Raw genomic sequence first — 24,029 nt, 5'->3', positions numbered from 1 at the left:
CTCATCAGCTCGGTAACCCACCCCACTCCCAGCGCAGGCCTGGGATTCGCCACTTAAGGCAAAGTCCACATCGCGCTTTGAAACCAACAGTCAGCCGTGGAGCTCAGGAAACATGAGGCCACAAAGGTCCAAGGTGGGGAGAAGCAGCGTTTCAGAGAGCCCTACACCCCGGCATGTCTGGGGTCTGAACGAAGAACCTAAACCACAAGATAAATCACCCCCCACCCCCGTCACAGCCCACTCAGAAGATGGGACACCAAACAGATTGCCCCTCGGCTCTCCCCAGCCGTCTGTTCCTGCAACCCCAAGTCCCTCTGTAATCTCTTCAGCCTTCCTTCCACACTGCGTGGAATTTTGAGGCACTCTGAATCCTTTGGGAAGGAAATGAGGAATTATTATAATAACAGTTCCATTTACTAAGCAATTACTCTGTACCAGGCACTGTTCTAATAAGCACTTTAGGTGATTAACTCACTGAATCCTCAAAATAATCTAAAGGGGAAGGTATCGTTTTGAGCTTCATTTTACTGGTGTGGGAACTGAGGCACAGAGAGGTTAAGCGGCTTGTCCAAGATCACTCAGCTGAGAAGTGGCAGTGCTGAGATTTGAACCCAGGTCTGCCTGGCTATAAATAAAGCGCATGCTCTGAGCTGGCTTCAGGGGATCCTAAGGAGGGGGCAGTGTGCAGTGTAGTGCAATGGTTAGCACCTGTGTGCTTCCCAGCTGTGCAAATCTAAATTCAAATCCAAGGTCATTTTAAGACCTCCCACGTCTTAGGGCCCCACATCATACATTAAATACGTTTTGGGGACTTGAAAATTTTTTCTCAAGAATTTTTCTAAACTTGATTTTGAAGTTATCTGACGCCAAGAAGCATTTACTTTACATAGATTGACTATGATTTCTAGGCAGTCATCAGGAATTTGTTTGACATGAGAAAATCCAGGCAACAAATTGTTTTTGAATGGAATGAAGTTTCTATGAATGCTAAACTTAACAATTAATAAGGCTGCCATAAAGCTGCACTCCATGAAAGTTTAAACATTCAGATTTCACAGTTGTCTTCTTGTCTTTGGAGACATTACGCTCTTCTTATAGACTATGAATGAACATTCTTGCAGGCTCCCTGAAAAGTTTGCAGAAATGAGGCCTAAGTACGTACGATGCACCCATCCGATTCCCAGCTTTACTGCTGCCAGGCTGTGTGCCCTTGAACCAGGCACTTGGCCTCTCTGGGCCCCAGTTCCCTGTCTGGAAATGGGTTGGAGGACTCAATGAGATACTGCACCAAGTCCAGACAGGGCCTGGCCCAGAGTAAGTGCCCTGCAAGCAGAAGCCATAAGGTATAAGAGGCAGGAAGGTAAGAGTGTCCATGGCACCTCGACGGAACAATCACCTTTGGGAAGGTGCAGCGAAGTCAGCACAGAGATTTTTCCAAGACTCTGCCCGGCCCCCACTCACTGGGAACCTAGGATAAGGGAATAACTTGGCAAGCCCTATATGGAGGCTCCGGTTTGATGGCAGGATGAGACCAACTTGTCCCAGTTTGCCCGGGACCGTCCCACTTTTAAAAAGGAAAGCCTCAAGGTGGCAGCCACCCAAGTGTCCCTTAACTGATAGATAAATAAAATGTGGTCTATCCTCAAAAGAGAATATTATTCAGCCTTTAAAAGGAAGGAAATTCTGATACGGACTACAACGTGGATGAACCCTGAAGACATTATACTGAGTGAAACAAGCCAGACACAGAAGTACAAACACTGCATGATTCCACCTACACAGGGCACCTACAGCCGGCCAACTCAGAGAGAGAAAGTGGAAGGATGGCTGCCAGGGGCCAGGGGGAGGGAGGAATGGGAAGTTACTATTTAATGGGGACAGAGTTTCAGTTCTGCAAGATGGAAAGAGCTCTGGAAGTGCATGGGGGTGATGGCTGCGTAATAATGGAAATGGACTTCGGGCTACTGGACTGTACACTTAAAAATGGTTAAGATGATCAATGTTATATTATGTGTATTTTACCGCAATTAAAAAAATAATTTAAAAACAATTTTTTTTAAACCTCAAAGGCCAACATCCTGGTTAGCCCCTCAGGCCTGGGCAGAGGGGGACGACGGGTCACATTTGCTCGGAGGAGCTCTCACCTGGGCCAGCAGCCAGTCCACCAGCTTGCTCCCGGGCAGCACCGACTTGTACGTCTTCAGGTGGTAATCGCGGTCCCTGTGGAGAGGAAGCAGGCCGTGAGCAGATCAGGGAGGAGGGAGGGGAAATAGTCCCAATGTCCCTACTCAAAGAGCTCGGGGTCTGAGGATTTCCAGGCTCTCCAGCCACGGGTCAGAGGCAGGGGGGCCGGGGAGAGCAGCAGGCAGGGAGTCCAGCCCTGACTCCACACCTCACTCTCAGTGTCACTGAGGGCAGGTCTGTCCCAACCCAGGGCCCCATCCTCACCAACAGCATCAAGTGGCAGGAGTAGGTGACTCTAAGGCTCTGGAAGCTTCCCCCAGCCTGGGGCTCTCAAGCAGGGATGGCTATGCCCCCCAAGGAACACTTGGCTGTGTCTAGTGACATTTTTGGCTGCCATGACCTGGCTGGGGGGTGGAGTGCGGAGGTACTACCAGCAACCAGCAGAGAGACACCAGGATGCTGTTAAACATTCAAAACTGCCCAGAACAGCCCCCAAACAATTACCCAGACCAAAACGTCAAAAACGCTGAGCCTACAGAACCCTGATTTACTCTGAGTAATGAGAAAAACTTCCAATTCTTTCCTTTTGTTTTGCTGTTAACATTCGTGTGTCTAAGGGTAACAAAACAATACCGACATGGAAACGCTTCTCCCTGGGCTGGTGTGGGCGGTCAGGACAGAGCAGAAGGCAGGGGGCTGTCACGGTCCTGGTTCTTTGCTTCGACCTGTTGTAGCATCTAATTCCTGCCAAGTCTTGGTACAAAGGGTTGTGCGGACCTTGCCGCCAAACTGCAACAATTTCTCAGCCTTTGAAGCTGACGAGAATGAGTTTCTGCGGCCGGCCCCTGTCGGGGCTGAGAAAGGCCGGTTGGGGAGCACTTCTCACGCTTTCAGGAACTGAGGAGCCCAGCAGGTCACGTGTGCGGTAACTGGGGACCCGCTGCCAGCCCAGCCACTTCCTCCTCTAGGGGCCGATAGAGAGGCCTCTCCGGCAAGGGCCAAGGCTGGACCGGGGCGGCCCACCTGCCTCCTGGGCCTGCACAAAGGCAGCAGGGGAGGAGCCAGCGGGGCAGGTCTGGAGGTGAAAGGGGCTCCCTGGGCCTGGCCTCCAGCGAATGCTGGGAAAAGACCCTTCTTCTCCGCTCCTGAGAGGTGACAAGAGCTGTTAAGACAGAGGGCAGAGGCCTCTGCTGCTGGTAAGGACCAGGTCACCCTCCCTGTGCCTTCGTCCACAGCCACAAGCTTCACGGTAAAGACAACCACCAATCACTGGCACTGACAGAGCCTTCACTGTGTGCCAGGCACCAGTCAAATTTAATCTTCATGATCAGCCAAGGGGTGTGAGCTATTCTTATGCCCATTTCACAGATGCAGAAACAGAGGCAAAAGAAGTTAATTACCTTTCAACAATCACTCAACAAACATTTACTGAGGGCTCCTTTGCCCTGGACTGCGTTCTCCAGTACATGGCGGTTTTTCAACCAATTAATGTTAAATCAGAGTTAAGATTACACTCTTCAGTCTCAAGAGTGTGAAACCCACGTGTGACTAGTGGCTACTGCATTGGACAGCACAGGCACAGAGCATCTCTATCAGTGCGGGAAGTTCTACTGGCCAGCACCGCTCTAGGTGTTGTCAAGGGTCTGGGGACAGAGCAGTGAGCAAATTCCCTGCCCTTGGTGAGTGTACAATTCCCTGGGGTACAGACAGTATACAGACTAAGAAATAAATATATAGTATGTCAGCTACTGACAAGCTTCAAGAAGAAAACCAAAGTGAAGTAAGGAGGGTAGCGTGTTCCAGACAGTGATGTTTTAGACACATGGTCAGGGAGAGCCCCTCTGACTTGGAGACATTTGAAGTAAGTAAGGAAGCAGATATGCAGATATGTAGGGGAAGAACACCCCAGGCAGAGGAAACAGCAAGTGCAAAGGCCCTGAGGTGTATCCTATTATTATCCCCATTCCACAGAGGGAAAAGTTGAGGCCCCAGCAGGTTAAATAACTGCCCAAGAGCACACAGCTGCTGACTAGCAGGCTGAGATCCAGAACTAACACCCTTCACCACCACACTGCAGTGTTTCCCACAAATTTACTCACTTGACCCTCATGACAAACCTACAGGGTAGGTACAGTTATTAGCCCCATTTGATGGAGAAGGAGACTGAGGCTCAGACAGGTTAAGTTATTGGCCCAAGGCCACACAGCTGAGAAGAGACAGAGGTGAAACTGAAGCTTGGAGAGAGTAACTTACTTGATCACAGGGGTGTAGAGGCTGTGAAGACGGCAGTAAAGCCTCACACCCTGAAAGAGAAAAAACGGGAGTCTGTGATCAGGCCACATCCTTCAGGGGCCTCCAAATCCAGGCTGCTGGGAGAGAGGGTGGGGGGAGAGGGGAGACTGGTGAGGACAGTGGAGAACAGGCCACTGGGGCAGAGGCCTGCTCTGCGGTGACTGTGGGGTCAAAGTCATGGGGTCAGGGTGGAGGGGTTCCCACCTTGGACATGATGTCCTCCAGTTCACTCCGGGCCTTGTAGGTACCGTCGTCGTAGCGGAAGCGGTACATCACCTGCTCGTTCTTGAACTGGTGCTTGTCAGAGACTGGAGGGACCCCAGGGCTGGTGAGGCTGGGCACCCCCTCAGCCCCTCCTGACCCACGCCCACCATCCTCACCCTCCACTCGGCCAGGCTCCATGCCAAGCCCAATTTCTCCAAAGCCCCTGCCCACATTCCAGGTCCTCCGGCTACGTGCAGGGCCCACTGAGACCCACAGCTGGGGGCTGGGGCATTTGCCGGTCTCATGAGAGGCCCAGAAATGCCCGCTCCAGTCTGCCCTGAGGCCCACCTGCCCAGCATCTCCCTAGAGCTAGATCACGAAGCAGGCTGGGGTGTGAGACCCCACCGTCAAGATTTATGAACCCATCTCTACACAATGGCCCCGAGTCGCCCCTAGCGCTTCCCTGTCTCACTCTCCACTTTGGATCCATTAGCTGATCCTGTAGGCTCTTCCTTCAAACCATGAGGGAACAGCTGGCCACACAGAAGTGTAGAAATGGCCTCTGAGTTAGTGGAAGTACAGCACTGTTGAGCTCTGACCTGGTCCTACCGTTCGGCCCCCCAGACCTAGCCTGCACTCACCATGGTGGATGATACCATTCTCCAGCAAGGCTTGGCCCAGGTTCACGCCTTCTTCCGTCTTGCTGATTTCGCCAATTTCCAGGAGCCAGGCAACAAACTCACTGCCAGGAACATAACATGCGGTTGAGAGGATCTCCCCAGTCCTGAGGCCACAGGGGCCAGCACTGAACTGGCCTGGCCCCCCCGACTCCCAGGAGTGACAGCCAGAACTGCCCATAGGAAAGCAGAGCTTAGGACACCACAGGCCTGGGGGTCGTGCTGAGGCCAGATGCTTTTCCCCAAGACCAATGGCAGAGAGGCGGGTGTGAGCAGACCCAGGCCCCGCCTCAGGCTCACTGGATGGATGGATGGATGGATGGGAGGATGCATGAGAGAGACAAAGAGAGGGGATGGACACATGAGTGGATACATGAATGAAAAGTGAGCAGATGACTGGATGATCTGACAGACAGATAAATGACTAGGTGGCTGGGAAAATTAGTGGGTAGGTGGGTGGGGAGGGGAACAGATGGGTGGGTGATAAGTGGAGAGATTACTGGGTAGATGAGTGGGGAGATGGATGATGGCTGGCTGGCTGGATGAACAGACAGAAGGAATGAAGAAACCAATAAGCGGGAAGAAATAAGGACCCAGAAAGATGATTGTGGAGAGTCAGAAGAGCTAAGGGTGATCAAGTCATCTCATTCTCCCACTTAAAACCCTCCGGCGGGCTTCCTGGTTACTCTCAGAAAAACATCCAAACTCTGCCCACATGATGGCAAGGCCCTGACATGATGAACTGCCCCTTCCTCATCTCCTATACCTTTCACTTATTCTGCTTTAGTCTCACCCACCATCTTCCCCTGCTTAAAAAAAACTGCCAGACTCCTGCCTGCCTCAGGGCCTTTGCACTTGCTGTTCCCACTGCCTAGAAACACCCTTCCCCAGCTCTTCACAAAGCCTTTCTCTTTCATCTTTAGGTCTCAGCTCAAATATCACCTCCTCGGAGAAGTCTTCCCTGACCACCTCATCAAGACACCCCACACCCACACAAACCATCCCCATCTTTCCGTTCTACTTCCTTTTTAGCACTTATCACTGGATTTGTACTATACTATTTACAGATTTATTTATGTGTTTATCAACCATCTCCCTGAACCAGAATGTCACCTCCATGCTGATGGGGAGCTTTGTCCGATTCACAGCTCTACACCCCCTGCACCTGGAAGATGGTCCAAAGCACAGGAAGGCTCAATAATCTTTTGAACAAATAAAGGAATGAACCATCAAACAAGAAGGAATGTTCTGGGGGTAAGCAGGAAGGTCTCAGTAAGAAAGAAGTGCTCAAAAGCCCAGAGGAAATGAGGCAAATCCAACACGACTACCCAGAGGGGCAGAGGCTCAGCCAGAGCCCACGTCCTGGTTCTCGGAGTAGAGTTTGGGCTCCGTGCAGAGCTCAACCCACTGGAAGTCAGCGGGCCAGGGGAGAGCTGGGGATGTGGTCATTCTGTTCTCAATGAAAGTGGGTGGCAGCTGGCCAGAGTGGGGAGCTTATCAAAACCAGCTGTCCTGCCTCCAATTACAGGGCCAGAGGGGGGCAGGGCTATTTTTAGCTTTGCAGTGTTTGGCTGAGCAAAGACCTGCCCTGTGTGTAGGTAGCAGTGTGTGCCGAGGCATTCAGGGAACCCCAGTGAGAGCCGGGGGTGGGGGGCGTAGAAGAAATGGATCTATTCTGTGGAGCAGGAGCCCCGAGTGGGGAAGAGATGGTGCTGTCCTCCCCCAGGTCTAGTCTTGAAGTCCCAAAATCAGAGGCAGAAAGAAAGCTGCCGGCAGCTGGGGGAGGTGAACAGATGTTGAGTGCCCACTCTCGGAAGCTGGAGACTCGGCCTCTGGCTGCCCACCAGCTGTCCCATCGGGGGCCACCTCTGGCACGGACCGGCAGCCCTGTGGGGGGGTCCCAACAGGGACCACAGCAGGTCCAAGCAGGGCGACAGGAAGTTGCCCACAGCAGCTGCAAGGGCAGAAAAATGCAGCCCAGAGGACAGCAACTGTGACCCAGGTTTCTGCCCTGAGCTGAGTCTTGAGCCTTTTTGAGGATCAATTTACTGGACAAATTTGGGCAAACCGCTGTCCCTCTCTGGGCCTCAGCCGGGTCCATCTGGCAAGGGGTTCATTCAGGGGTCTTCTGGATTTAGTCGGTAACTTTCAAATCATGTTGAGAGTCCTAAGCTGGGATCCAGCCTACAAAACCAGACAAAATTCACCTCTGATGCAGGGACCTTAAACGCTCACAAATGAGTAAAACGGGCCAGGTGGAAACTCTGCTGAACCAGCCAGCGTTTCTGAAGACGGCAGCCACTCAACTGCGGCCAACTGTGGCCGCATGGGAAGACTAAAGCATCTTACGACTTTTCAAGAGAAGCTGGAAACCCAGCATTTCCTGTGAAATCTCCCAACTGTTAAATGTTGATATTGAATCCAAAATTTTCTGAAAGCACCGTGTGGCCCAGGGAAAACACATCTGCGAACCACACTGTGTCAGTGGGGCGCCATGTGCTACCGCTGGGTGCAAGGAAATGTGTTACAGGCAGGAGGGTCAGCATATACGAAGGCCCTGAGTAAGAAGGTTAGGGAACCAGCAATCTGCCAGTTGGTGGGGGTAGGGGCAAAGAGGAGCGAGATCCAGTCTTCCAGAAAGACTTAACCGGGAGCAGGGTGACGTACGCTGCGGACACAGGGAGCAGGTCAGCCTGCTTTGGCGGGGAGTCTGAGATTCAGGGAATGGGGGACTAGTTGAGAGTTAGCATGTGTCAGCTAACGGCAGCATCCCTCTTCCTTCCTGCCCCCCAGTATCGTGCACCCAGTAAACATGAATTTTAAGTGTCAAGTCCAAGGCTAGGCACAGGGGACACACAGGTACACTCTGGCAGTCTTCCCGGGAGAGCCCCCAAGCTGAGATCCAATGTCTACTCATCCCCAATACAAGAATCCCATTTCTCTTGCCCGTCTCCTCCATGGCCTTGAGCTCCACAAGGGTAGGAACTGGGGGTTTTATGTTCATCCCTGTGACTCCACTGCCTGAGATGCTTCCGGATGGTGTCTGCAGCAATGCCTGACGAATCATTATTGATCAGCTATTACGCGCTAATACCGTGTACCTGTGCCCACAGGTGGATGAGACAGTGTGGCCTCTTGCACCTGGGTGCTCCCATTCTGGCAGACTTCAATTAATGAATGACATCTAACTCTGTCTAGAGTATAACCAAAGGCCCTCTTCTTCCAGGAAGCCTTCCCTGACTGCCCTGCCAGACAGACCACCACACCTTGTGCCCTGAGTTCTTAAAGCTCTGACAGTGCCCTCATCCCAGGCCTGTATAATGAGTTCATCCTCGCTCGCCTCACTCTCCCACGTAAACTCTTTCAATGGATTCCCAGAGCACCTGGGATAGAATCTGAACCCCTCACCCCTTACCTGCCTGATTTGGCCCCTGCTACCCCCTGTGGCCTCATCTCGACACCCCCCAGCCACTCCCTCCAGCCACGCTGGCCTCCTCGCTGTTCCTCAATTTACTCAAGGCTCATTGCAGCCTTGGGGCTTTCGCACCTGCTATTCCCTCTGCCAGGAATGCTGTTCCCCCAGATCTTCTCATGGTTGGCTCTTGCTTGTCATCCAGATCTTGGTTAAAATGTCACCTCCCCCAAGAGGCCCTTCCTGACCACCCTGGCTGAAACCACACCCCCTTTCCTCACCTCCTCACATCAACCCACTTATTTCCTTAAAGCACTCATCAAGTCACTGAAATTCCCTTCCTTATTTGTATTTATCTAGTTTCTGATTCCCCTACTGGCCTGTTGTCTCCACGAGGGCAGGGGTTTCCTCTGTCCTGTTCACTGCTTGCACACAGTAAGGGCTCAATAAACAATGACTGGGATAGATGAAGGAATCAATTTTGTCTCCCTAGAATCCAAGGATCCTAGAGGGCAAACGCCATGTTCCTCCCATGAAGCCTCCACAAAAATACACAGATTTCATTCCTTGGTTTTTCTTCACATGGCTTCCATGAGCTTTGTCTCTGATGAGGGCAGAAACAGGCCACTCCTTAAGCTCCATCACATTTCCATCACTCTTGCCCACAATGTGCTGAGCATGTCACATGTGTTTTCTCTCTGTATCCTCCGACAATCCGACAAGGCAAACATTTCATTCTCTCTCATTAATTGGTCATTTACTGAGGCTCAGAGAGGTTAAGAAACTTACCCAAAGTCACACAGCTAGAAGGCAGGGGAAGTAGGACTTGAGTCCAAGTCTGATTCAAAGCCTAACCCTTGAAGGTTATAAAGATAAATCAGACACTTTTTGTATCCCTGGAGTCCCCCATCTAGTAGAGACAGGTAACGATCAAGGAAAAACGAAATGTGCTGAATAGACATAAAAATGGATAAACGCAGCAGTGTGGTGAGAGAAAGTACTGGGTTCAAATCCCAGCCCCCAATTTGTGCCCATGTGACCTTGTGCAGGACCTTTTCCCTCTCTGTGCCTCAGTGTCCTCACCCTTAAAATGGGAACAATGGCAGTAAACTGCCTCACAGTGTCACACAAAGATTAAAAGCCACGGCCACATGGCAGCACCTGGAGCAGAGAAAGGCTCCGGGATTGTGTCTCTGTGGCTGCTGGTTCCTTCCACTGGAGGGGGCCTGGGTGCTCCTGGAGGAGGAGCTGGGCCCTGACCAGAAAGGAGGAGGACCATGAGCCCTGCGCTGTGTGCAGAGCAAAGCCACACAAGGAGAGTTTTTATCAGCACGATCTCCTGCAGGAAGTCTGGTCCTTGAGGGCCCAATGATTGCTAAACAAGCTTCAATCCTGGCCCTGTTTCAAATGGGCAGTAAAAGAAATCTCCCCTAATCCTTCCTGAGGAGACAGAACACCCTGCTGAAGCCCTAATCACAGACAGGTTAGCCCATCCAGCTGGACTAAGCTCTCCAAAGGGTTTGGCAAGAGGCGGGGTGTGGGGGTGGGGGGAGGTCCTCTGACCCTGGGGGGGCCGGAAGCAAACCCCTCCTCGAGAGAAACCTCCTTTCTGCCCAGGGATTAGGAATTAGCTGATGGAGACCAGCCCGGCTGCCCCCTCCCTGCTTCCCACAGGTCTGGGGCCCACAGCCTCCCCTCCACAGACCCTCCCAGGGAACATGGAGCTGGGGTCAACTAACCCTGAGGGCAAAAGGGCAGCCTGACTCCAAGGCATCCAGGCCAACTCCAGGGGCCCAAACACCCCCAAAATCCCCTGCCTGCTGCCCCAAGCCATGACCAATCAGCTCCCCCTGCCCCCTGCCCCCGGCTTCACACTGGTCTCCAGCTGCCCATCCAACATCTGTTCAATATGCCAACGTCTCCTGGGCATCTCGACCTTAACACGTGCAAACGGGCTCTGCGTCTTCCCTCAGCTGGCTTCCAGATCACTGCACTCGCCAGCATGCCTCCCACCCCTCTGCCCGCTCCCTCTCAGTCTCCTTTGCTGCTTCCTCCTCCTCCCCAGAGCCCAGTCTCTGCCTCATCCCTCTCTCTACCCATCCCCCTGCAGATTTCATTCAGTCTCATGGCTTTGAAAACCATCTAAATGCCCACATCCCCTGCACTTAGGTCTCCAAGCCAGAACTTTTCTCCCCGGGTCAAGATTTCATATCCAACTAACAAGTCGACATCTCTGTCCGGGAGCCTGTCTCAGTGTAGGCATCCAAGTGGAGCCTCTGGGCTCTACTCCCACCCTCTGAAACCTGCCTCTGTCTCCCCTTTCACAGCAATCAGCACTCCAGCCCTTCCAGGTGTTCAAGATCCTTAATTCCCTTTTTCTTCACCCCATCAGCCAATGCTGTCACCTTCCACATGATCCAGAATGCAACTACTTGCCCCCATCTCCACGGTGACTACCCTAGTCCATGGCACCTCTCACCTGGTCTACGGCAATATAATAATTACAGCCGCTTACCCCAGGACTCTTCAAAATCTTTTGGGAAGTACGTGGGGTGTAAATTAATAAATTTAATAAAGTTAATAAATAAAGTTAATAAATTCTCAACGAAATCCCAGCCTCACAGGCAAGCTTCTCTCCCCACAAGCTTTGTGTGGTCAGGAGCCCTGGGCATTCTTCTACCCTCTCCAGAGCACCGACCACTAGGTCTAACACATGGTAGGGCCTGGAAACAGCCTGATGGTTTTACAAGGAATGCATTTCTCCTGCTTCTCCCAATCCCCAGCCCCCTCCCCCAGGTGAATGAGATTTAAACCTGGGTTTAGGATCCAATCCCATCTCACCTGTGCTCTGATCCTTTGATCCTTGGTTATAAAATAGGGGTGGGGGGTAATAATGTTTTATTATTAGGAAATAATGTAATTCCCAGACAGAGAAATTGGAAGCCCTAAGTACTGAAACCATATGGACCTCCCCTTCCCCTTGTGTATCTCAGGAAGGGAGGCCTCACCAGACACCAACCCAGCCAACATCTTGATCTCAGACTTCTAGCCTCTAGAACTATGAGAAAATTAATTTCTATTGTTTAAGCTGCCAAGACGGTGATACTTTGTTATGACAGTCCAAAAAGGCTAATTCAAAGGTCTACATTTGCTCTTCCAAAACCTTTGAAATCAACTCCCTGCATTAAATACCTTTCTGCTTGACATATCTATAGGGGCTTCTCTTTGCTTGAATGCTAGAGCAGCGTTTTTCAATCCATGGTGGAAAACCCACTCACAGTTTGTGAAATCAATTTCATGGGTTTCACTCAGCACTATTTTTGAAATGAATGAAGAAATGAGTAGAATAGAATAGAATAGAACAGAATAGACAGGTATTTTCAGAGTGTAACAAGCACAGTAAATTTTGTGAAACTTTGGCTTCAGTCATAGATTACATGAACGTGTGTACCAGGTCACAATATAAAACTTACATTTTGCAGTGAGTTGTGGTCAAAACATTTGAAAGCCCTGATAGGGGCACCCCACTATCCTTGATCTCCAAGGACTGTTCCACAAGGATTCGAGGTGCTTTAGTGGCTCTGCCCATGGCGGAAGGGGCAGGGCTGGGAAAAGCCACGTGGGTGCGGATGGTCTGCCCACCTCCAGCCTCCAGCCAAGACCCAGGGACACAGCGGAGGCCAGGATGGGGTCACTCACTTGCCAAGGAAGCACTTGGGGACGGTGCTCAGCTTTCTCCGACGGTCCTTGATCAGGTTCACCTTCTTGTTCATCATCATGTGGTAAAGCTTCTCCCCCTTCTCCGCGATCATGACGTATGCATCCCGTTCCATGCCCAGCTTCAGGCCTGCGGAGGGGACACGGTCAGCACCAGCACTGGGGAGCAGAGCAGGCAGGCATGTGGTTCCTGAAAGCCTTTCCCCCAGCTGCCCCCAACTACGGCCACAGCCAGTGGCCACCCACAGAGCACTCCCTGCATGTCAGACACTGTCCTAGGCACCTGCCAGTGACCCCACACAAGACCTTGTAGAGGAGGGTGGGTAAGTCCCCCATTTCACAGATTGCAAAGCTGAGGTCCAGAGAGGCTAAGACCCAGGGTAATAAGCAGTCGACCCTTCAACCTGAGAATGGGTTTCCAAATTCTGACGTTATGAGAAAACCTATTGAGACCTTCCTTCCAGGCCAGGGATGGAAATTTCACCGTTTCTCTAGACAATACACACAGAACTATGATCCCAATCACTGCCCCATATTTTCTACCTGGACCCCGTCCAATCCTGACAATAAGAGTAGTGACAAATAATGATAGCAAATGCTTTTATAGTGCCTACTCTATGCCACTTAATCCTCACAGGAAACCTACAAGGCAAGTTCCATTATCCCCATTTTACAGCTGAAGAAACTGAGGTCCATAGAAATTAGGTTCCTGTCCAAGGTTGCCCGTCTAGAAGTAGTGGAACCAGGATTTAGACCCTCAAGCTTGGCTCCAGATCTGTGCTCTTGACCACAGCATGTACCACGCCTGGAAACTCAGCCCTGAGCTCAGGGTTTGGGTGATACCCCGATTCTAACAACCAAGGCCTACTCAGGCCACACTCCACTCATGAGCACATATGTCCAGCACTGACCACAGCCATCCATTCCGACCACAAAGATACTGATCAGCCCCACCCAGGCCAGGCCACACACCTGACCCCCATCCCCAGTCCTGACCACACACCCAGCCCTGATCCGTGTCAGAAGTCATAAACCTGCCCCAGCAGGGGCTAAGTTCAGTTGTTTACCTGGCCTAATGGCATTTTAATAAATTTTGATGCAACATTTAAAATCAAGACATGTCACCTAAAAATCCTGATGTCTAACTTCTCAAAAAAAAAAAAAAAATTCAATGGACCTGGCCATGCTGGGCCCATGCTCATTCCTGAGAGATGATGGTGACTTGTACTTGGGTGGAAGCAGAGAGAGGACAGAAGTGGATGGACTTGGCATGTAAGTGGAAGGCAGAATTAAAGGGACTGGATCTACTGAGTTTGGGGAGTCGGCAGACATCAGGGTGACACCAACAGTTTCAATCTGAGCTCCTGGATGACTGAAGGAGTCACTTACTGAGATGGGGAAGTCCAGGGAATGAGTGGGTTTGGGGCAGAAGACAGGGCGGAAATTAAGAATTCTGACTAGACATGGTAAGTGTGAGATGTCCACGACACATCCAAGTAGGGATTTCAAGAGAACAGAATATAGATATGGAGGAAACCGGGCCTCTGTTTTCTCCTCTGTAAAGCTGGGCGGCAGGTACCATTTTTAGGATTATGAGTCAAATCTGCAAGTATTTATCATCAAATCCCAACCTCATCTAGCAGCATTACAACCCTCTGCGGCACGAGCTTTATCCCCATTTACCAGGCCACATCACTGAGGTCTGGAAAGCGGAAGCAACTCACCCCCAAACACACCATGGCCTCCCCTTCCAAGCACGGCGGTCTCTGTACAGCAGTTCAGAGTTTCCCACCCCCAAACTGCACCCAACTATCACCCAGCTCTGCACTTCCTAACGCAAGGGGCCTCAGAAGTGCCTGGGCCCAAGCATTCATGACGAGTTAGGGGCAGCCCCCAGGACCCTCCTCCCAAAGACTTGGTGAATGTCAAACAAAAAGAACCCCAGGTGAAGGGAACAGAACCGTGGAGGGGACAGAGGCATGTAGGGAGCATCTTGACTACTAACCCTCAAGGCTAAAGGAAGCAAAGAATCTCAGGATGATCAACGACACTGGCATGACCTTGGGCAATTCCCTTCCATGGGGCCTCAGTTTCCCCATCTGTCTGGTGGGCTAAACCAGATGAGCTGAGATCTCACCAAGTTCTAACAGTCCCAGAGCTCTCTGCCCCTTCAAAGACCTGTTTTCTGTAGCTCTGACCTTTCTGGAAAGGATCCTACACCCCTCCCCTAGACACAGCTCACTCTACAGAAGGGACGAGGTTGCAGGAAGCCGTATACGCCCCAGGGATCTGGGGAAGCCCCCAGCCACTCACTCTCGCGTTGCTCCCGCTCACGGATGATGGCATCCAGCCACTTCTGCTTCTCCTCCGCTGTCTTGGCCATGCAGACAAACCACTTGTTTTTGGCCGTGTTGTGGATCTTCCAGCCGTTGGTGACGGTGTAGCCATTGCTGTGATAATCCGCTGGCAAGGGAAGGAGGCAAAGCGGGGTCAGCAAGAGCTCAGCCATACAACCCAACATTCATCATTATATGCTTACGAGTGAGGTCACAGGACCAGTCCTTCCTCCTCCAGAAAGACAGGGCAGCAGAGGCATCAATGGCATCAGGATTTGGGAGTTGAACTTACCATCCTCCAGATGCTCCCTCTCCTATCTATTCTCTGGTGGGCAACAAAGACCTCAAGCAAAGAGCCTCCCAACCCCTCGATTGCAAAGAGAGACACCTTATGCCTCCTTGCCCATCTCATTCTGGCACTTGGGCTACATAAAACCCTAGTGTAAGCCTGATGATGCCAAGTCACGGGCCCTTACAGAGTGTTGGCTGGGATGGGAATTGGCAAACCTCTCTGAAAACAGGCTGATGTTATCCAGGAATGTTGCAGCCAGCTATACCCTGAATCTGAGGAGGGGTCCACAGGTTTCGTGAGACTGCCAAAGGGGTCTGTGGCTCAAAACCAATTCAGAACCCCTGTCCTGGACAAGCTCAAGGACAAATACACCAAGAGGTGTACACACAAGAATACTCATAGGATCACTGTTTATAATGGTAAACAACAGAAACAACCCACATGTCCCTCACAAAAGGAATGGGTAAACGGGGGACTATCTGTGCAAGAGAAAACTACACAGCAACGGAAACTGACAAGCTACAGAGAGCGACATGCAGAAACACGGATGGCTCTCACCACCATGGGGTTGAGTGAAAGAAGCAAGATGTGAAAGAATATGCAGTATACTTTATGACCATTTATATCATATAGAGAACTAGTGGTTACCAGTGGGGAGAGGGAAGGGGGAAGGGACAAGATAGGGGTATGGGATTAAGAGATACAGACGACTACGTATAAAATAGGTAAGCAACACGGATATATTGTACAGCACAGGGGAACACAGCCACTATTTCGTAGTAACTAAATGGACTACAATCTATACAAATATTGAATCACTATGTTGGACACCTGAAACTAATCGAATGTTGTAAATCAACTAAACCTCAATTTAAAAAAGAAAAAAAAGAGAATCCACATTCTGGGCCAGTGCTACCCAGAGAAACACAGTGAGAAGCAATAATAATAAGAAATACATATATATAATTTTATATGTATTTGTAATCATATAACCATTTAAATAAGGTTCGAAAACAGAAATTTTAATTAAAATGTTTAGCAATGCATATTTAGGAGGTAAAAATATGTTTAAAAAGCAAGAAAATCATCATCACAAAATTCAGAGAGTGGTTACTTCTGGGGGGAAGGAGGCACTGTGGCCAGGGAGGGGCGTGTGAGGGGCTTCTGGGGTGCAGGTAGCAGTTTATTTCTTAACCTGAATGGTGACCACCCAGGGGTTAGCTTTATGTGCATATGTTTTAGGCACTTTTCTGTGGACAGGTTATCTTTCCCGATCAAAGGAAAACACTGGTGAACCGCAGCAGAGACTGTGCTGTAGAGCAGGGGGGCTGGGCTCGGGCAGGGCATGGGTGGGGACCTACCTGTCCCATCCTCCACGTTCTCCACCTCCATGACTTCAGTGTTGATTCGACCCCGGAAGATATACAGGGAGCCGTTGATGGATTTGGTCCTCTTGGTGGATTTCTTGCTCCCAGTGACCCTGAAAGACAGTGGGAAGTCAATGTCCCCTATGCCTCCTCTCCTTGGGGCTCAACCGTCTTCAACAGAGCAAAGGGAAGCAAGGCAGTAACACAGAAGGGCGCCCGGGGACAGGAGAAGTGCGGGAACCAGGTCAGAAGTATGGCATTTTGGCTGGTGGTTGGGTGACTTGAGCAAGTCACTTTTCCACTCTCAGCCACAGCTTCCTCATCTGGAAAATGGGTTAATAGCCTTGCTGGCCTCCCAGAGCTACTTCTGAGCCAACAGGAGATGTGGATGTGAAACCAACAAGAAGCAACAGAAACCCACTCTTCTAGGCTAGAAAATGGGTAGAGACTCTCAGGGTGTCTAACAAACAGGAACTTCCTGAAATAAAACCAGAATGGAAAGGAACTTGGAGTAGGAAGTCCATCCATCCATCCACTTACATCTACCTACCCACCATTCATTCATTCATTCTTGCTCACCCATTTAGTCACTCAACAAACAATCTGACCAGTGCTTCGTATGGGAAGGATACCAAGTTGGGACCAGGGGAGTCACTCACCCATGCATTCAACAGGCACTCAAGAAAATACCTGCTGGGCACCAAGCACTATTCTAGGTGCTAGGGCCGCAGCAGGGAACAAAACAAAGTCTCTGAGAATATACCTTCCAGTACAGGAGGGCAGAAGGTACCCCAAAAGCCCTCCATCACGCCCCCTTCTGGTCACTACCCCCTGCAAGGGTAACCACTACCCTGACGTCTAAACTCATGGATTCACTCTGCCTGTTTTAGAACTTCACATACGTGGAATCACACAGGGTGATGGTGATGGACATTTGGGTTGCTTCCAGTTTGGTGCTGCTGTGAATGTTCTGGGACATGTCTTATGAAGAACATACGTGAGCATTTCTTCGGGTTGAAGAAATGCTCAGTTATAAGGAATGCATACGATCGGCTTTGGTAGATACTGCCAAGCCGTATCAATTCTCCCACCCCTAGCGGCACAGGGACATTCCAGTTGCTCCACATCCTCCATAACTGGTATTTAATTTCTCATTTGGGCCATTCTGGCAGCAGAAAGGAGTGTCTCTAATAAAGATTTCATCTGTATTTCCCTGATGAATAATGAGACCGAGCACTTTTTCATGTTTATTGGCCATCTGGTGTCTTCCACTTGTGAAATGACTGTCCCTTGACCATTTTTCTGTTGGGTTGTCTGTCTTTTTCTTAATGATTTATAGCAGGGCTCGGCAAATTTCGTCTGAAAAAGGGCCAAAGAGTAAACATTTTCAATTGTGTGGGCCATATGGTCTCTGTTACAACTACTTAACTCAGCCCTTGAGGCATGAGAGCATCCACAGACAACACAAAAATGAATGGGCATGGCTGTGTGCCAATAAAACTTTATTTATAAAAATAGGCAGAGGGCCAAATTTGGCCTATATATTTTGGATATGAGTCCTTTGCAAAGTGGATTGCAAAGATCTTCTCCTCCTCTGTGGCTTGCCTTTTTACTCTCATCTTGGTGTCTTTTGATGAATGGAAGTTCTTAATTTTAAGGTAGTCTGATAAATCTATTTTTCCTTTATAATTATACTTTCTGTCCAATTTAAGAAATCTTTGCTTACCCCCAGATCATGAAGATAGCCTCCTATGCCTTCTTCTAGAAGCTTTATTGTTTTATCTTTCACAGTTAAATCAATAATCCAACTGAGGATGACTTCTGTATACCGTGTGAAGGGTTCAAGACTCATTTTTCCCACTGGATATCAAACTGACCAAGCACCATTTATTGCACCTCATTGGTGCTTCTGTTGAAATTCAAATGACTGCTTACATGTACGTCTGCTTCTGGACTCACTACTCCATTCCATTAATCTTTCTGTCTGTTTTTACACCAATACTACGTTGTCTTAATTATTATAGCTTTATAGTGAGCCGTGGTATCAGTAATAAAAGTCCTCCAGCTTTGTTCTTCTTCAAAACTGTCTTTAGCTATTTTTGTCTCTTTCTGTTTCCATGTAAATTTTAAAATCATTTACGTACATATACACACAACCTCCCTCCTGGAATTTTTATCATAATTACATTGAGGTTCTGACCAACGTTTGATGAGAGAACGCAAAGCACTTGCTGGTGATGGGGGGTGAGGCAGGTCAGAATCAAGGACAACTAAAACTCTGGCCTGAGATCCTAGGTAAATGATGGTGCCATTTACTGGGAACGACGACGACTCAAGGAGGAAAAGGTTTGGAGCAGGAGTTACAATGAAAATGAAGAGTCTTGTTTTAGACCCAAGTTAAGTGTAAGCTGTCTGTGACACACCCAAGGGAAGATACAGATTTAGATTTCTTCTACCTTACATACCATGTGCCAGGCATCATTCTAACCACGTTACATGTTTTATCTTAATCTATAAAAAACACCTCATGAGATGGAGACTGCTTTCAGCCCCATTAAACAGACAGGAAAACAGAGGCACAAAGAGCTGACATAACTTGCCCAAGGTCACACAGCTTGCAAGCAGCAGCGTCTCTGAGTCTTTAACCACTACACGCTGCTGACGCCTCTAAGATGTTAAACAAGCAGTCGAGATACATGAGACTTAGCTCTTCTGTATCTCAGTTTCACCTTCTGAAGAATGGGGAGGTGCGTTTTTAAAAACTCTCCCTTCCACTTCTGACATCCAAGGAGCCTCTGCTTTTGAATCAAACCAGAAGCACTCTGAGTCAGAGACCTCCCCCGACCCACAACCCGGAGAGGCAGTGCCCGGCATGGCCCAGGCAAAGACATGACCGTAGACAGACACCTACCAGCATCAGGCGTTTCCTGTGACTACATCAGAGCCACGCTGCGAGTTCCATCCACCAATGCCCAATCCCTCTGAGACCTCTCGGAGCCCAGCCCTCTGGCTCCTGACCCAGAGCAGGGGTGGAGGACGCCTGCCAGGTTATCCCAGGCGACAGATGTGCCCTCTCCTTCTAGCCAGCCCAGCTCATTTGCAGGCCTGAGACAGAAAACAGCCTTACAAGAGTGCGTGTGCCCTAGACGACCCACTGGGTGTCCAGTACAATCGGCGTCAGCTGCTACTGCTCCAGTGGAGGAAGGGCCCACAACAGGGTGACTGAAGGCTGAGCAAACGTGGCCCAGGCTGGGAGGTCACAGAGGCCTGAAGGGACATTCTGCTTTCTAAACCCCAGTGTTCTGGGAGAAGTGCCTGCTTCAGACAGCCCACGGCGGGTGGTGGGGAAGGGCTAGGGGTGGACGCTGGCAGTGGCCTTGGCATTGTCGAAGAAGGACTCTCAGGATGGCTCCAGTGAGAACAGGCAGGAAGCAAGGAGGAAGGAGAAGGGGGCATTGATGGGGGGATAGGAGGACATGAGACAGATGCAGACAGACTAACGGGAATAAAATATCAAATGAGAAAGAGACACACTGACCCAGCCACTCAGAGACGGTGAAAGAGGGAGATGGAGGCCTCTGACCAGAAGGACCAAGTCCCAGAACAGGGAGGAAAGGGGGGAAGGGGAGGGGCCTGTGGCTAAAGCACCTACTATGTGCCAGGTGCTGCACCCGTGGGATCGCACTGAATAGGAACACATCACATGTGGAGGTAAGTTAACAGTAATGGCAGCTACTCCTTATTCTGGGCACTTACTATGTGCCAGGCACACTTAACATGTTCGCCCTTGTACACGGTACAAGATACATGATAACTCATCCTAGCTAACAGATGAGAAAACTGAAGCAAAGAGAGGCAAAGTCACAGAGCTAGAGAAATGGCTGAGCAGGGATTCAACAGTTGCTCTTAAGCAAACACTACTGTAAGAAGGGGTTTATCAACCTCATTTTACAGAAGAGAAAACTGAGGCTCAGAGAGGTCAGGCTGGAGGAGGAAGACAATGAGAAGCTTCCCCACACTCACAGGGAAAGCCCTCATTCATCCTGTGGCAAGGTTCCTCACCACCACCTTAGGAGGCCAGCAGAATCAGACAAGGAAAACGAGGCTCAGACAGACAGTAAGTGACAAGCCCAGAGCCACAATGGAAGTTGGAGGTGATGCTGACAGTAGGACCCAGGAGCTGGACCTCCCCTCAGCCCTAACTTTTGCTAGATAAAAGAGTAAAGAAGCCTCTGGAAAGTCACCATTTCATCCCTAAAACAAAATAACAGGAAGCTTAATTCAAAAAGGGCTGCACCGGTCAGTTGTCCTCTACCTCCTCAGCGAGAAAACTGAAAGGCAAGAATTCTCTTGGTCCACCAATCTACCCACCCACTCATGCATCCTACCATCCACTCGTGCCCCTACCCCTCCGTCTCCTAACTTTCCGTCTCTCCATTCATCCACCTATCCATCAACTCAACCATCCTATCAACCAACCTCCCGTACCAGAGTCCAACCACCCTGGCAACTATCAACCAATCATCCTTCAACACACCCATCCAACCGATCATCCATCCACTAATCTCCAAACCTCCACCACCCACTCAGCCTCCCAAGTTTATGACCATCCAACCATCCATCCATCTACCCATTCACTCAACAAACCATACATAAAGACCCCAACACACCTTTCATTTAAATACAGCTCTCCTAGGGACTTCCACAGTAGTGCAGTGGTTAAGACTCTGCGCTCCCAATGCAGGGGGCCTGGGTTCAATCCCTGGTCAGGGAACTAGATCCCACAACTAAGGAGCCCACGAGCCGTAACTAAGACCTGGCACAACCAAATAAAAATAAATAAATAAATAAATAAATACAACCTCTGCTGGCTCATCATGTCTTCATTTCCATTTCTCCAACTACCCAAACATTCACAGATTCCCCCAACTTTCTATCTACCCCTCCATCCAGCCATCTCCTAAACCTCCAACCACCTGACTGCTCACTCATTCATCTACTCGTTCATCCATCCACGGATCAATTCATACACACATAGGCAATCACTCCCATTCATCTGCCAAACCTGCAACTACCCATCTATCCCTCCTCCCATTTGCCCACACATCCAACCATACATATATCCGCATCAGTCTACCACGCATCCACCCATCCATTCACTCTACAAAGTTTAAGACGCTCCAGTGAAAGACACAAAGATGACAAAGATACTATCTTTCCCTCAAAAAGCTTAACAGGAGAGGACTTCCCTCCCCTCAAACCATCTACCTTTGGATCTTAGAATCACAGGATTCTGGTGGCACAAAGACTCTCCAAACTTCCATGATCGTCTCGACCTACACTGTCCACTGTGGCAGCCACAGCCACAGGCGGCTACTGAACACTTAAAGGGTGCCTAGTACAAACTGAGATGTGCTATAAGTGTAACATACAGACTAGATTTTGAAGCTTTAGTGTACATTTTTTAAAAGAATGCAAAATACCTATTTAATACATTTTTAAGTTAAGCTGAAATAATAATATTTGGGCACATATTGGGGTAAATGAAATGTTATTTAAATTCATTCCACCTATTTCTTTTGCTCTTTTTAACGTGATTACCAGAAAATTTTAAATAACCTATGTTCTTGAATAGTGCTGATCTAGAACAAATCCCTGAACTCAGAAGAGAAAAGGGAGGCCTAGAGAGGGAAGTGACTAAGCGTATGTCAAGAGTTCAACCCAATCCCAGCCTCCCGGCCCACCCGGGCAGCCCTGTCCCAGTCTCCCCAGCAACTCACCTGGATTTCCGCTTGCAATAGACAAGGAGGTTGTCAAAGAGGAAGAAGGCTCTCTCCTGGATATTGCCCGCGGAGATTTTTAACAAAGTCCCTTGCAGGAGGAGCTGGGTGCAGATGTCCGTGAGGTTGGAGCCCTGGGAGAGCGATGGGGGGTTGCAGTGCATGAGCTGGCAATGCAGGAGCTCCCTTGGGAAAGCCCCCCTTCCTTCCCACAGACAGAGCCTGCACCTGCCTCCCTCGCACCCCCAAAATCTCAATGCACCACTGGAGGCACATCTGTGAGCAGACAGAAACCCAACACAGCCTGATCGATGGCTTCCCTCTGGTGAGTGTGCCAGAACAATGCTGGCAGGAGCATACACAGATGACCGTTTCACAGAACAGGCGCTTGGGGCTCAGCGAGGTGAAAGGACTCACTCAGCTCACACGGCCCTAGCTGACATCTGGTTTTGTTACGGGTTTTGTTTGGTTGGGTTTTTGCCTCTCTCCTCCTCCCCTTATTTATTCGTGTCTTGACTTGTTACTTTATCTCCTCCACAAGAATGCCACTTCCATAAGGACAGGAAGCGTTATCACGCATCTATCAAGCATTTGCCACGGTATTCCCAGCACCTACTGCACTCTCTGGCACACAGTAGGTGCTCAATAAATGCTTGCAGAACAGGTGACCAATGCAATGTGAGCTCCACCAGGGGCAGAGGATTCTGAGAGCACCCTCTCTAGCTCAGGACGTGAGAATAGACGGGAACAGTTCCCAAATTCTACCTGGTCATCTATGCTAAACGACCAAGATGTTAGGTGTGCATAACGTTCACTGAACCTCCATGGGGTTCAGGGCAATGTGGTCAGGAAAGGCACCGGGGAGGAGCAAGATGGGCCTGGGAGGATGGCGAAGATAAAGCGTCTGAGGACAGGGATAGGCAAGGTCCCTGCTGGGAGGAGTCCTCAGAGCCAGGGACCACACAGGTCCATCTGGAACTCTGGGGGGACCAAGGCAGGGGCAGAGAGATCCCAAAGTGCTAACAGAGAGGAAGCTGGAAAGAGACCTTGGAGGGCACAGAATGCCGGCTAAGGAAGCCCCCGGGGGGTCCCCAAATCCGTGCTCCCGTCCGTCATAGGCATGGAGTTTCAGCTGGCACATGGCTGCCCAACCACAGACTCCACTTCCCAGCATCCCTTGTGCCAGGCGTGGTCACGTGACCACATTATGGCCAGTATGCCTCACTTCTATATCATTTCCTTGAGAAAACTGCCTCCCTCCCTTTCCTCTCTTCCCTCCTCTTGCCATAGGCTGGAAGATGGCCACGGTAGTGGAATACAACGTAGCAAAGGACGGAGGAAGGCGTTGGAAGGGACCAGAGTCCGAATGGAGCAGAGGTGCCCCACCCCAAGCCTGCATCACTACTGAGAAATAAACTTTTATCTCATTTAAGCCACTGAAGTCTCTCTTTCTTACAGCCGCCAACTTTAAATACTTGATGTACTTTTAAATACATCAAGATAAGGTTGGAGGCCCCATCCACAGGTGGGCAAGGGGGTGCCTCTGACATTTAGGCCCAGGGGGTATTATGCAAAAGTGGTATTTTAGGGGAAATTCATTTCACCAACCTGCAGATCACAACAAAGAGACATGATGCTACCTCTGCCTGGAAAGGAACCTGGGGAGGAAAGAAGGAGAATTCTTCATAGAATCTCCTTCCCCAGACACTCAACGCCCAGAAGTGACAAGGCGTTCATACCCCAGAAAGATCTGCTGACTCAATTATTT

General features: G+C 50.0%; 1 protein-coding gene across 8 annotated transcripts in view; it reads right to left on the bottom strand.

The window, feature by feature from the left end:
- PREX1 (phosphatidylinositol-3,4,5-trisphosphate dependent Rac exchange factor 1) overlaps window positions 1-24,029 on the bottom strand; it is a 197,533-nt gene that overhangs the window by 46,495 nt on the left and 127,009 nt on the right. For all 8 annotated transcript variants that reach the window (XM_032604156.1, XM_032604157.1, XM_032604159.1 and 5 more), the window contains 8 exons: window positions 22,262-22,395; window positions 16,476-16,594; window positions 14,800-14,949; window positions 12,469-12,616; window positions 5,322-5,422; window positions 4,681-4,784; window positions 4,438-4,487; window positions 2,145-2,220 (listed from right to left, as the gene is read on the bottom strand). In XM_032604156.1, coding sequence (XP_032460047.1) covers window positions 2,145-2,220; window positions 4,438-4,487; window positions 4,681-4,784; window positions 5,322-5,422; window positions 12,469-12,616; window positions 14,800-14,949; window positions 16,476-16,594; window positions 22,262-22,395 — 882 coding nt within the window. The remainder of the gene's footprint in view (window positions 1-2,144; window positions 2,221-4,437; window positions 4,488-4,680; window positions 4,785-5,321; window positions 5,423-12,468; window positions 12,617-14,799; window positions 14,950-16,475; window positions 16,595-22,261; window positions 22,396-24,029) is intronic.

This window comes from Phocoena sinus, chromosome 15 (assembly GCF_008692025.1).
Source record: "Phocoena sinus isolate mPhoSin1 chromosome 15, mPhoSin1.pri, whole genome shotgun sequence".
Taxonomy (NCBI): Eukaryota; Metazoa; Chordata; class Mammalia; order Artiodactyla; family Phocoenidae; genus Phocoena; species Phocoena sinus.
This window is presented reverse-complemented; position numbering and strand designations above follow the sequence as displayed.